Below are 15,376 nucleotides of genomic sequence, written 5' to 3' on the forward strand. Positions count from 1 at the left end.
AGATCTTTTATATGCACCATCCCAAAGCCAGGATATACTACTGATGGTGCTTTGGCTGGAATGAGGCATATCCATTAAAGACAACAGCATCCTTGAAAAGTCAGTCATCAAAGGTTTTCTGATACCAAGTTGTTCAACATCCAACCGTTGGTTCATCTTCTTTTGCTTTGAAGTTGATCTCCTCCTAGAATTTGATTAGATCATTCTGAAACATGGTACACTTGGCAGTCTCTACAAATTAATAGATACATGTTTCAAAGATTACAATTTTTTTATTGATTGAAACATATTTTATTGCTTTTTAAAGAACAAATGGATAAGGCACAAGTTACACAACTTACTAGGCCTTCTCCAAAATACATACATGTACATATTATGACAGTAATATATATTTGCAATTTAAATATGAACAGAAATAAATATTATTGAGAAAAGAAAGAATAAAGGAAACAGAAAAAAAAGTTTTCTGTGTGTTCGATGATTAGACAGCAGGTTTGATAAAAGAAAACACAAAACACAAACAAGGCATCGCAATGATTACATAATGGCTACACAAATAATAATAATAGCAATAAAATAAATAAATAGTAATAATTTTAAAGATCCATACTTTATTTACTACTTAAGGGAAACATTTTGTTTCATTTATATACTTACAATGTATGTACCGGTACATGAAAAAATATTTCTTTATTGTCTTCTTCACTTAGAGTATTTTTACCATTTAAAACTAGTTGTAAATCTATTGGCTGAAATCTTTGCAATGAATTCCAGAGAGTGTGTCTTTGGCTTTCATATAAAATGCATTCACAGAAAAAATTATAATTGTTTTCAAAATTACACCCACAACTGCACGAGGAACCGGTGCTAAGACCAACTCGATATAAGTCTGCTTTTAAATCACTACACCTGTGTCTTAACTTGGTATGTAATACATTTTCTCTTCTATTACCAAATGAATAGTATTATTAAACTTTTAAAAGTTACAATTAATTTTTGACAATGAACATTTGAAAGTTCACCTTCTAGAGTTTTCACCAAGTGGTTCTAAAACTTGATACATGAATTCTGTGGGGCATAATCTAACAGAGAGAGATTCTAATACATAGAGCAAAGCTATACTGTTACACTGTTTTACATTTCAGAATTTACTCCAAAGATATAGAAACATGGTACCATAATCAGAGGCGGATCTAGGGGGAGGGCCTGGAGCCCAGCCCCCCCCCCCCCTTAAATTTTGCGATAGTTATATGTTATTATATATTAATTTTAATTTTTTTTACGATCCCCCTCCCCCCAAAGTTCCCTTGGCATTCCACCTCATGTCACTGTCCCCCCACCCCCCCAATGGATTTTCTGGATCTGCCACTGATAATTAGTTATTTCATGGAGAAATTGACACGTTTGCATGGAACAGTTTATTTTTAAGATTCTGATTAGCGACAGTTACTAACCAGTTATAAATAAAGTAGCAACAACTATTTGATGTTTTAAAATGGTGTAGTGAATTGCCATGCGATACTAATCACAATGTTCCTTTGTTTGATGGTGAATCTGAAGATGCATGTACTGTACATACCATTTGTCAACTAGAGCTTTTAGCCCGACATTCCTCAATTGTTTGGGAATTAAGCTAATAAACACAATACACATAAAATACCACTGACAAGCTAACAAGGATAATATGAGGTTCTAAATAATAACAGGAATTTAAATAATTATCTCAACTAATACAAGTAACATTAATCATAAATAAAAAAATTAACAACTGACTAAATTTTTGTAACAAAATGAGCTCCGTGGTCTAGTGGATAAGCTGCTGGACACTCAAGCTGATGACAGTGGTTCAAATCCCATTAAAGCTGCCTAACACTTCCATTCATCTTTCTTATCTATCACCCTCTGCCTATCATTCTCATTATCTTAATATAGAAAAAAACATTCTAATTTCTCCCACAATTTCAATCTGTTTCGATCCTAGCTGTTTGTCTGTTTCCTCTAACTCTGTCTTCTGAGCTGTCCACTTCATTGCCTACCTATCTCAGTTTCCTCCATGGGTTCAGTCTCTGTGTACTTCCCTACACCCACCTGGCATCCTCATCCTCTGCCACTAATAAAGCTGGTCTGACCCATGGCACTAACTAACGACCACCAGAAGTAGGGGAGTATATAGTAGGTGGTTACAAGTGCCTCTTAACAATGCCAGAAGTAACTACTACACCCACAGCTAAAGTTGATGGGAAATGGCAGATGTGTGGCACCGATAGCCACAAGTGTCAAACACTTAACATTATTATTAATACATACAGTAGAATCTAGTTGGGTCAAACTCGGAAGGGTTGAATACACTGCAACACTCGAACCAAAAATGAAGTCTTGAGTTACACTAACACGTTGTTGACTGAATGGTTAGGTTGAACACTTCTCGAGCACCGATGGGGTTCGAGCCAATGGGATTCAACTGCATATATATAGATGAAAAGACTAAAATGGTGAGTGTTCTGGATTTTTTTTAAAAGCCGACCTATCTACCTAATTTTATTTGGCATGTTCTCAGAAACACATTTGTTTTAGGCCTTACTATGCATCCATGCGGATACCACAGTACATATTATCAATGGCCAATGCACTGCAGTAGAAAGTGGAAAGAATAATAAAATGCAATTAAAAATGAATTAAAGCATGTATGGTAGCAAAAAAACACACCAAAAACTCAAAAAACCACCACCACCAACAAAAAAAAAAAAAAAACGAGGACACATTCTATGGCATGGGGTTAATTAAAACATAAATAATTAAACAGTTAAACATTTGTAATACAATGTTCAAAATACCATGTTAACCTGCATTCTAATTCACTCTGCATATAACGAGAAATTTGATTGGCTAATCAAATCCATTTGTGGCAGTAAAACGAGCATAACCTGTCGAAAATTTGGGTGATTCCCCAGAGCCTATTTACATATTCATACATTACTTGTCGTGGTTTAGTTGGATGTACTCCCCTAAAATGCACCTAAATAATGCATGTGTAACAGGCGATTTCACCAAAGTTCAGAATTTTCTATATTTATTTTTAATATCGCCTGTTTAGTTTCACAGGTTTTGATTTAGGTACTGAATTAACCACTATAGTCCTGTTCAATTGTTTAGACCCTAAGTGTTTTGCAAATGTTAAGTTTAATTCCTATTCAATCCTTGTTTTCTTTACATTTGCATGAAAACAAATCCAAACCCCCGACAGGTTTTATATACAATTCATCATCTAAAATGCACGAAGTTGAATTATTTCCATTTTACAAAAATCTCTGTATGTTTTGAATACAGGTTCATTCTCCTATAAATAACTAAGGCTATTTGCATAACAAAAGCATCATTCTATAGTGTGTTTCAAACTAATGTTCTTTTCCACCTTTCTAGCGGAATATATTGTAGTATGACCTATATTGTTTTCCAGGAAGTCATAATCAGTAGGTTTAAATTATGCAAATACAGTCAAACCTGTCTTAAGTGGTCACACAAGGGAGTAGAGAAATGAGACTGCAACAATATATATATTTTTTTGATTTAATCATTTAATTACTTTAGTCCTTCATGCCGGTGTAATGTTGTAGTAAGTGAATCTACAAATATCAAGCTTAGCCTATCCAGAGCATTCCAGAGTCATTCTTTCTTAATTAATACATGGTAGAGATGTCGGGACTAAATGAGTATTAGTATTCCTGAAGGTGTAAAGATTGGCGACGACCTTGTCGCTGTTGGTAAAAATATCCCTTTCATATACATGTAATAGTAACCATTTACTGTGGCCGCTTAATACAGGTATTTTAGCAATTTAGGATCCGAGTTAGGTGGCCGTGTAAGACAGGTGACCACTTATTACGAGTGCATTTACATCATAAATTGCTTGGGAGGGGAAAAAGTGTCCGGCTAAGGCAAGTGACAGCTTATTACAGGTGGTCGCTAGGACAGGTTTGAATGTACATGTACATGTAGTTTCAATTTTATTTTTTTAATTTAGAATATTGTATTAGAATGATTCTTATATTTCACTGGTATACTTATTCTTACATTTAACAATATAGGATTACTACATTTAAAAATACAATATTTAATGCTGTTCATTAAGATTAAGTATATTACACATTCTGGTTTTTTAAAATTCTATCAGCAGTTGTACCATCATTTAATTACACTGATTCAGGCTGGAATAATAGAATCTATCACCGGTGTGAGGTATAGATAAAGCAATTCCAATTAACCCAAGCGACAAAATGGTTTTTTTAGAGGGCAAAGATTTACTAAGGCCCTTACACAATCATTTTGTCCCTCGGGTTGGAATTGCCTTATATACACCTCACAACGATGACTGATTCTTTTTCTTCTCCAATTAATTACAATAACAAATTATTAATTTTGTAAGCTATGGTTTGTTTATTGTACAACCTCATTTAATTGTACACAGAAAAATATAGTCTACATTATGCCATGACATAAAAATATAACAACTTAACCATAAATATAAATTTTTAAATTATAATTGTTATATGCAGTGAAACCTCTCAAAACCCGACCCTCTGTAAACCGGAATTCGCTCAAAACTGGATGTTTTTCATGGTCGCTTTTTAAATATCTGAACCTCTATAAACCAGATACCTCTTAAAACCTCGAAGTGGTCAGACTAAGCCCATAGCTAAAGTGGATGGGAAATGGCAGATGTGTGGCACTGATGGCCACAAGAGACAAACACCTGTCACTGATAGAGAGACAAGGACTGGGATGTGGAGGTGGACAGCAAAAGAAGATGAAAGATAGGAGTTGCCAGATCAGAAAGAAATGAGATGGAAGTCAAAGGACAGAAAAAAAAGGGGGCAGTGGGATAAAAAAAAGACCCAGAAAACCAATATTAACAAATAAAACACATGTGCACATGAACCACTACTTAAAATAAAATGAACATTGATAGTTTGATACCATATGGTAATCTTAACTTGTAAAATAACTGGAATTTAAAATACATGTATTGCTGTAAATGTATTAAATGCAGATTAACAAACATTATTTTCCACTAATAAGTTGATTTACAATTCATAGGTTAATATTAACTGAGATGAAATAAATCGTAAAACAAATTTATTACTACAAGTCCCAAGTTACACTTACATGTTGTTGACTGAATGGTTACGTTACAGTTATAATTTTATTATATACTCTTCAAAAAAAGTAGGGGAACCTGAAATATTAATGTTAATATCAACTATTAGACCGAACATACGTTTTGACCACAGACATCCTAGTAAAGAACGTTCAGGTCTGTTTATCAACACACCGAAACACATTCCATAGTTTGCACATGCATCACGCAGTTGCCCCATACACATGCGTGGGGTATCATTCTCGATTTTGACAATTTCCAGGAAGGTCCATTAATCATTGTGGAACATTATTTCTGACAATCGTTTTTATTCTGTTGATCATACAGTTGTTATTGTTTTGTTTTTAGTCATTTTTAATTTTTGACTTTGCAATTTACTGATAAAAAAACTTTCAAAATTTCACTTCTGACACCAATTGTCCTTCAAGATCTTTGGTGGTCATAAAACCTACTGTACTACTAAACTACTGGTTGCAATGTTTGTCCAATTAATTCACTATTATCATATAACCATTCCCCACAGCTACCTCACAATTTTGGCAATTGTAAATTCTTATTAGAGTTCCCTTACTTTTTTTGAAGAGTATATATTGATTTAAATTTTTTTACGATCCCCCTCCAAACCTCCCCCAAAGTACCCTTGGCATTCCACCTCATGTCATGACACCTCATGTAAATAGATTTTCTGGATCCACCACTGGTTATGACGTCAATCATCCTGACACATGAGTTATGATGTTAGGCATATTTAGAAATTGTTTAGCCCTGGAGGACTGGACAGATTTGTATTACCCATATGGGCTCAAATATATGGTGTAATATTTTTTCGATCTCTGCACAGTGTGCAGATTGCTTCTACAGCCATTGATTGGTTGCCACGGTCAGAAGTTCACTTTCATTCATATGTTTCCATTGATGACTTAGATTACACATATGTTATACAACTTACAAAGATTTACAGAAAACATTTGACTCATTTGTTTCATAAACATAAAATTATAAATTTTCATAAGCATCAGCTTTAGTAGCATAGAATTTTTAAAAATATTTCAATGCAACTACAGTCGTATTAAATTATTTTTTATTACATACCCATTTAATCATACTATACAAATAGTCCTGAATACAAAAATGAAATATACTTTTCCGTATTCAACTCAACTGCGTAACTATGCCATATTCAATGCTACTATTTATAGCACATGGTTACCAGGAATATGCCCTTAGCGATATGTAAACAAAGTTGGTGCTTGTTTTGAATTGCCTATTAAAGCAGTTAACTGTTATGCATGTTTAAAATTCTATTTTGTGGGACATTTGAACTGAAAACAGACAAAAATGGTGACGAATATTTACAATTTAATGAGCACAATACCAAAACTAGAGATAGGAACACTACTCACCAATGAGCTTTTAATCCACGATTAAGGTCGACGACAGTCACTTTCTGGACTCTTTTTTTTTTTTTTCATTTGAATATTTTATTTTCATTTTTGGTCACATTTTCACACAGTACATATATATATTTTTTTATACAAAGATACACAGATCAAAATTAATATACTATGAAATAAAACAACAAACCTCTTGCCAACACGTCATTGAACCTCACTCAGTACTAAACACTCACATTTTTTTAATACATGTATATATATGATAATAAATACTTAAGATACTGTCAGTGGTGGATGACCTAGAGATATTTATTCAAACTTATGGTATACACTCCATCTTTTAATAAATTCATTATATTTGATTATATTGGAATACTTTTTTTTTCTAATATATAATAAGAATGTATATAAATTTTTAATATTTTAATATCTAGTGATTTCTTCAGAAATTTTGAACTATATATAAATTGCTTTGTCAAAAGAGCAATAATGTCAATTATGATATTGTTCTTTGAGTGGCCAAGAAGAAAACTGGTACAAGAGAAGCTAACTATAATGTCTGCCGATTCTTTTATCCATTGCTCGACTTGTTTAATTAAATTTTGGACGTGTACACAATCTTGTTTTGGCTGTGTACGCAATAAATAAAACATATCCAACAGTAATTTTGTGATATGATATATTTGACAAAAGGTACTTTTTATTTCTTTCATCTTTTAAAACCTAAAATTAATATTTTGTCCAGAATTGTGAAGAAACCCCCCCCCCCCCCCACCAACCTGTAAACAGCATTGTTTGCTTGTTATAGGAATTTGACAGGGGTCAAGGTTAGTAGACTAGTTTTTATTTTAATGTGGCATTGGGGTTTCCTGCAGGAAATACTCGTAGAATACAGAAATCAGAAAACCACATATATGTAGTTTTGTCTATATTGTTGTGGCCGCGTCCCAAGGATATTAACAAAGTCCAGAGAATACAAATAACATTCACAGATGACAAAGACGAAGTGTTCCAGTTTTTAGAATTATCAATTTATTTAATGGTGATGAGTAAATGGAAATAAAGTTAATGTTCACAGGTAAGTTTCCAACATATAGATAGATAGATCTCTTCCTTTCAGATCTAGACTGTATCTCCAATAAATATAAACAGCTTGCAGTTGCTTATAAATATTGCTTCCATAAAACAAGTTAATTAAATAGAGATGGTAAGTTAATAAAATTTGACTTTAAAAATATAAGTTACAGTTGTTTCAGTGTCAATTTAAATGTTTGCAATGTAATAAAGTTGGAAAGTTGGACAAGGGGACATGTCTTTAATGTTTGCTTGTCAGACCGCGAACGAGTGAGAGAACAACCGTTGACATCAGGTCAGGTCAGGTGATAGGGTTTTACGTGCACATTCAGAACAAGCTGTTGTAGCGCACGCCTGTCGTGGGCACAAGAGCCGGCCTTGGCCGGCTCCTCCGTCATGTCATGTCATAGGGTTTTACGTGCACATTCAGAGCAAGCTGTTGTAGCGCACGCCTGTCGTGGGCGCAAGAGCCGGCCTTGGCCGGCTCTTCCGTTCATAACAGGAAAGCTCCTCCGTCATGTCATGTCATGTCATAGGGTTTTACGTGCACATTCAGAACAAGCTGTTGTAGCGCACGCCATGACAGGAAAGGTGGGGGGAGGGGAGAGGAGGGACCGCCTGCACTGGCAGGTGCAAGGGAGCACCAGCAGCCCGATCAAATCGGTAGCAGGCGGGTGGGGGTGGTGGTGGTGCTATGGAATTTGAATGGAGCAGTTAAATGCCAAAGAGAAAAGGGTGCGCAATTTTGATCGAGGGAATTTGGCGCAATTTTGAACGGTCGGTCGAAAGGTAAATGGCCGAGCTAATATAGGTTTTGATATTAGTGAATCGAGAGTAGCTCGTTAATTTTAGACCTCTACGATGCTGTGGTGTCTCCCTAGGTTGCCCATAGGGCCCTTATAAAGGGCCTGACCGCTTCTGGTCGAGGCATCATCAAGTACCAAGTTATTACCAGCAGCAAGTATTGGGGGTTTGGGTGGGGGAGGCCAATATTCTTTTGTTCAGCTTCCCCCGGGTGCAATGCAATTGTGTACTCGGAACCGGTATTCTTTTGTCCGGTTCCTTATTAGAGTGCGTGCTGGGCCATTAAATGGGGGCGGGTGCATTGTTATAATTAGTCAATGCAACCGGTGTACTGATGCAGTGAGCGTGTAGTCTGTGTGTGAATCCTAGTTTTGTGTTAAGGTTGTACCTATTGTCTTAAGTCCCTATTCTAGTGAGTTAATGGTCATTCATGACCACCCATCCCCCTCCATCTTTGTATAGCATTGAATACAATGACAGAGGGGGAGTTAGACTAATGTAGCTATCTAATTTGAAGGGTGAAACCCTTATAGTGTAGGTATTGGTTTAAAAAGCCTAATGCTTGACATACTTAACTTTATTACCAATGAATAAAAACGAGGTTAATAGTATCTAGTAGCAATTGTACAGGAGTATAGTTGACAGCTAAGTATAGTATAAGATTTTTGATTCCCGCCCCCTGATTAGATTATTTTATGAAGAAATGAAATGACTGAGACGAAATGAACAATATCTATATGTTGGCAATCGTTTGTAGTATAGAATAATTTATTAGGCTTACTTGGTTTGTCTTTAGGTCTATCTTGTTTTCCTGCTTGCTATTTCCTCTGTTGTCCTAGTTGACTTACCTTAGTCAGCCAGGATTTCATGCATCAGTAATAAAGAACATGGTGCAAGTGCTAAAGACACAATTGTGCAGTTTATTTACATGTGAGGTTCCTTGTTTGTGATTGGCTGGATTGGACCAATGAGAATGCTGCAAGAAAAAATGGTAATTAGTGGTGTCCTATCTTGTTTGTTTTTAAGGGCCACCAAAACATTTGGGAGTGGTATACACCAATTGCAACACACGAGTTTCAGAACCTGAATAAATATTTACAGTAAGGTTAACAATGGTTATTAATTATTCGCTATCGTCCCGCCGTTGAACCCCGGGGTTGGAGTGCTTGTCGGTCGTGTGCTTACGGTCGCTCTTCCCTCCCGGAGTTGTACAGGCGGGTGGTTTTGAATAATTGTTGATCAATATTTTTATTTTATGCCAGCTATCTAGTTTAAGTATATGCTTCTACTTGTGTCATTTCACCGTTCTCCCCTCGGATGGAATACATAGTCTGGTTGAGTGTAAAGGGTGGATGTTCCGCCAAGGGGTCACAGGTGTTACGATTTAAGTATTGTCATATCTAGTAGTTATTAATCACTCGCTACCGTCCCGCCATTGATCTCTCTGGTTGGAGTGCTTGTTGGTCGAGTGCTTAAGGTCGCTCTTCCATCCAAGAGATGTACAGGCGGGAGGTTTTGAGCAATTGTTAATTTATAGATGCATTTATCAGCTAACTTGTTTAGGTATATGGTTGTACTTTTGTCGTTTCACCGTTCTCTCCCCAGGTTGGAATACCTAGTCTGTTCGAGTGCGTAGGGTGGATGTTCCTTCCAGGGAGTCACAGGTGTCACGAGTTAAGTAGTATACTAATTATTTATCTTAGTTATAGATCGCCACCTTCCCTCCGTTGGTCTCCCAGATTGGAGTGCGTGTCGGTCGAGTGCAGAAGGTCGCTTTTCCCTCCAGGAGACGTACAGGCGGGTGGTTGCGATCTTTTTCTAATTTTTTAGCTTTTGACTAAATGACTTGCCAGGAGCCCAGTGGGTGCGCTATGGCTTCCCATCCTGCCTGCGATCGGTCGAATCGGTGGTTCGCGCCGATCGAACGCTGGCACGGCGGGTGGCACATGGCTTTTATAATTTTGGTTTGGTGGACTGAACGAATTGGTATACTGCTGTGAAGGTTTTGGCTTTGAGGAATTTATCAGGGTTAAGTAAAAAATTAGGAGTAATTGTTTTATTGTGGTTGGCTTCGGTTATTGTTTCTATCATTAGTTTTCTCTGGCTGTTGTGTTTCATATCCTCCCGGGTGCCACATTCACAGTCAGGATTTAGTTTGGTGAAAGAGCAGCTGTTGAGCTGTGAAGATTTACCTATGCGTAGTTTAGTGATTAGTTTATCCACATAAGTGTTTGGGTGTTTAGGTCGGATATAGTTGACTAGTGACTTGATGTTATAGTGCCATGTATTAGTTGATAGGTCCCAGTTTGCCTGCCATTGATTAATGTAGTGTTTTCTTGCTTTTGACATTAGTTCTGATATTCCTAAAGGTAGTGCTGTAATTGTACTAGTGATTGAAAGTGCAGTTTTGGCTCCATTGTCAGCTATTTCATTGCCAATTATACCTACATGGGCTGGGACCCATTCGAATACTTCTGTTAGATTAAGCTGGTTTATTTCTTGAAGTTTATTATGGATAGCTGCGAGGATATCTGGCCTGGTAGATTTATTAGTTTGAAGTGATTGGATGGAGCTAAGACTAAGATAACGCTTTTAGGGTATTGTTTATTTTTAATCCAGATTAGCACTTCATAGATGGCTGTCAGTTCTGCTGTATAGACTGATAGATTATCTGACAGCCTGGCATATTTAACTAGTTTAGAGTGTTTGGATATTTCTCCTCCGTCCATTGACGTCAGCCTTTTATACTTTTTCTTAAGTACCACGTGACGTCATAACAGCCAATCAGAAATTACGTCACGCTAGGAAGAGATCTACCTTTACAAAATAAATATCATTTCATTTAATAATTACGTTATGCACACAATTGCTCAATAAATAAAGTAATTGCTTTTTGGTCCAGCTTCCGTTTGCAGTTTACAGTTTGTAAATGCACACTCTAAATCCTAAGAAACTTCAACTTTTGTAAATTTATACGTCAGTTTAGCCCATAGCAAAAGCATTACCAACTTGAAATAATTAATTCTGCAAATTTCTAAAGTGCATAAAGATAAAACTAACATTTCTTAATTGCTTTTTTAGTCTAAAATTTGTGTAAAACAATTTTACAGAAAAAGCTTTTAGAATACAGTGTATTTATAAAAACGACATTATTAACCAGGCACAAAACACGCTCATTTTGCATAGCAAATACATTGGGAATTCAAGCTAATTATACAAACAAATTCTAATGTGCATAAATATGTGACTATTATTACACAATTGCTTTTCTGGTCTAATTTCAATATAAAATAGTTTTAATGAAAAAGCCTTTGGGATTATTGTGAAAACGACATTATTCACTAGGCACAAAGACACGCTAAAGTGCATTGCAAATACATTGGGAATTCAAGCTAATAATACAAACAAATTCTAATGTGCAAGACTATCACTACACGATTGCTTTTTTGGTCTAATTTCAATATAAAATAGTTTTAATGAAAAAGCCTTTGGGAATATTATAAAAACAGCATTTTTATACTGTTGTTTACAAACATTGTGTACCGATATATCAGACCTTAGCAACCAGTATGTGTAAACAGGTTCTCAGCGTACAAGGATGTAGTTCCTAAAAGCACTAATATTACAGTAATCAGTTTTACAGTTATTACCTCACTTAATTAATAAAATGATTTGCCATAATGTACAAACAATATTAGGATACGTTTAACTAAGAAAATAGCTAATCGATCGTACAAGTTTTGGAGAAAAATAAACTTTACTGAAGGGCAAGGTCAATCCCGGCAGCCATGTCAAAACAGTCGATCAAACAGAAATTTATCCCAGGTTTATTTATGAGCCCATGGAATGTTATGGAAATATTTACATCAATAATATTAATGTCACGTTGTGTCATAGTTTTTATATGCACAGGAATTTGGGAATTAAATAAAGTCGAAGACCGCAAGACCAAAACGTGGACATCAAACATTAAATTAACACATTTAGTGATCGTAATATACTAATATCCCATAAATAAATTACGGAAACTATTTACAAACATAATTTCATACACTATAAACATATTATTATGAAATACAACTAAATGTAGCTCGCATTGTGCATCCAAACGATCACTAATAACAATAGTTACGCAATTTCGTTTTTGCCTACAGTGCGCGACACGACAAACGGCACTACTTAGAATTTCATTAAACAATAACTATAATAAATGGCATAGTTCCAGACATTACAGAATACAAGCAAATATGCAAATAATTAGTACTAAATGTAAAAATAAATATTTTGTTTTGTCCAATATTAAAATTACTTGAGAAAGGTCCACGTCACAGCACAGTTACAAAAATTGTTGGGACAACCATGACAATATACTGTAAACATTTAGATGTAAAAAGAAGGCCGTTATGCCATGACATCATTTACATTACATCATGAATTCACGTGAGATTATATGATGCAATGGCTGATGGCTTTGTTGGAGACTGCAGAGGAATTTTTACTTTAAAAATCAATTAAAATTGACAATGGGTAATAAAGAGAATAACCAACTGGCTAAGAGCAGTTACAAATTATAGATCTGTCCCTTGTGAATGAATGCTGTAAAACCCTCGACAAAGGCTCAGGTAGGCTCAGGTTTACAACATTCACTAGGGACTAATAATTCACAATTCTTTGTAGCTTGTTAATTATTCTCTAAAACTAGTGCCGTGCAAAAGCTCACTAATACAGTCCTGTAGACAAGAGCAGTCTTGTGATAATGGATCTCTGAAGGTTTGTTTGTTTTGTTTAACGATACCACTAGAGCGCATTGAGCAATTAAACTTTGGCTATTGGATGTCAAACATTTGGTAATTCTGATTCGTAGTCATCAAAGGAAACCTGATACATTTTTCCTAACACTGCAAGGGATCTTTTATATGTACTTTTCCACAGACAGGAAAGCACATACCACGGCCTTTGTCCAGTTGTGGTGCACTGGATGGAACGAAAAAAAAACCAATCTGTTGAATGGATCCTTCAATATGGTTCGATCCTGCGATGCAAGCACCTCAAGCGAGCACTCAACCGACTGAGCTAAATCCTGCCCTGGATCTCGGAAGGTGTCAGTTTCCTTTTTTAAGATCGCTACGGATTCCTCTCTTTTCAACAATTTCACCGATGACATCAACCATTTTCTGGTCAGTGTCAACCACATGGATCTCCTTTAGGGCAGACTGTGGGTTTTGCTGTGAAAAATCTTTGATAGCCTTGCAAAGTATTTCAGTGAAAACCTTCACACCATCTGTAATAAAGAAAAACACAATTAGTTAAACACAATTAGTTAAACACAATTAGTTAAACACAATTAGTTAAACTTTCAGCATGTAATATTATTTAGGAAGGAAATGTTTTATTTAATGATACACTCAACACATTTTATTTACAGTTATATGGCATCAGACATATGATTAATGGATAATACATACCACAGCCTTTGTTACACCAGTTGTGGAGCACTGGCTGGACTAATATTATTTAGATACATTTCCAGTATAATATATTTGTTAAATTAAAACTTAATTATATATTTAACCTGTTTAAATGTCTACAGTAGGTCTGGACTTACAACATTTTATTACCCCAGTGGGCACACAATTTTTTTTTTTTTATCATGCATTCGTTCAACCAGTCATTTGATTGAGTACTTCAGTTTAATTGTGACCAATGAACAGGTACATACTAAATCAGATGCAACATACATGTACACTGACCTTGATTAGTGGAAGGAAGGAAGGAACATTTTATTTAACAATGCACCGCATTCAACACATTTTAATTACGGTTATATAGACATATGGTTAACCTTTTCGTGTCTGTGCTCGAATGACGTAATAGACTGAGCCTTATGACATCATGAAGCAAGGTTATTTTATTTACGTTGTTATATGGCATGCTATTATCATCTAATTTCTTTATAGCCCATAAAGAGAGGAAATTATATATATAAAACTTATATGATGTTGACTAGTACAAACGCTACTGGAAGACACCCATATACGATGTTGACTGGTACAAACGCTACTGGAAGACACCCATATATGATGTTGACTGGTACAAACGCTACGGGAAGACACCCATATATGATGTTGACTGGTACAAACGCTACAGGAAGAAACCCATATATGATGTTGACTGGTACAAACGCTACTGGAAGACACCCATATACGATGTTGACTGGTACAAACACTACGGGAAGACACCCATATATGATGTTGACTGGTACAAACGCTACAGGAAGACACCCATATATGATGTTGACTGGTACAAACGCTACAGGAAGACACCCATATATGATGTTGACTGGTACAAACGCTACAGGAAGACACCCATATATGATGTTGACTGGTACAAACGCTACAGGAAGACACCCATATATGATGTTGACTGGTACAAACGCTACGGGAAGACACCCATATATGATGTTGACTGGTACAAACGCTACGGGAAGACACCCATATATGATGTTGACTGGTACAAACGCTACGGGAAGACACCCATATACGATGTTGACTGGTACAAACGCTACGGGAAGACACCCATATACGATGTTGACTGGTACAAACGCTACGGGAAGACACCCATATACGATGTTGACTGGTACAAACGCTACGGGAAGACACCCATATACGATGTTGACTGGTACAAACGCTACGGGAAGACACCCATATACGATGTTGACTGGTACAAACGCTACAGGAAGACACCCATATACGATGTTGACTGGTACAAACGCTACGGGAAGACACCCATATACGATGTTGACTGGTACAAACGCTACGGGAAGACACCCATATACGATGTTGACTGGTACAAACGCTACGGGAAGACACCCATATACGATGTTGACTGGTACAAACGCTACGGGAAGACACCCATATACGATGTTGACTGGTACAAACGCTACAGGAAG

General features: G+C 36.0%; 1 protein-coding gene across 1 annotated transcript in view; it reads right to left on the reverse strand.

Annotated features, from left to right (window-relative positions):
• Positions 1–13,349: 13,349 nt before the first annotated feature.
• The window catches only part of LOC121389146 (protein mono-ADP-ribosyltransferase PARP14-like), a 28,416-nt gene continuing 26,389 nt past the window's right edge, over positions 13,350–15,376 (reverse strand). Inside the window, exon 10 of the mRNA XM_041520756.1 lies at positions 13,350–13,708. Coding sequence (XP_041376690.1) covers positions 13,530–13,708 — 179 coding nt within the window. The 3' untranslated portion in view covers positions 13,350–13,529. The remainder of the gene's footprint in view (positions 13,709–15,376) is intronic.

Source organism: Gigantopelta aegis, chromosome 14 (assembly GCF_016097555.1).
Source record: "Gigantopelta aegis isolate Gae_Host chromosome 14, Gae_host_genome, whole genome shotgun sequence".
Lineage (NCBI taxonomy): Eukaryota > Metazoa > Mollusca > Gastropoda > Neomphalida > Peltospiridae > Gigantopelta > Gigantopelta aegis.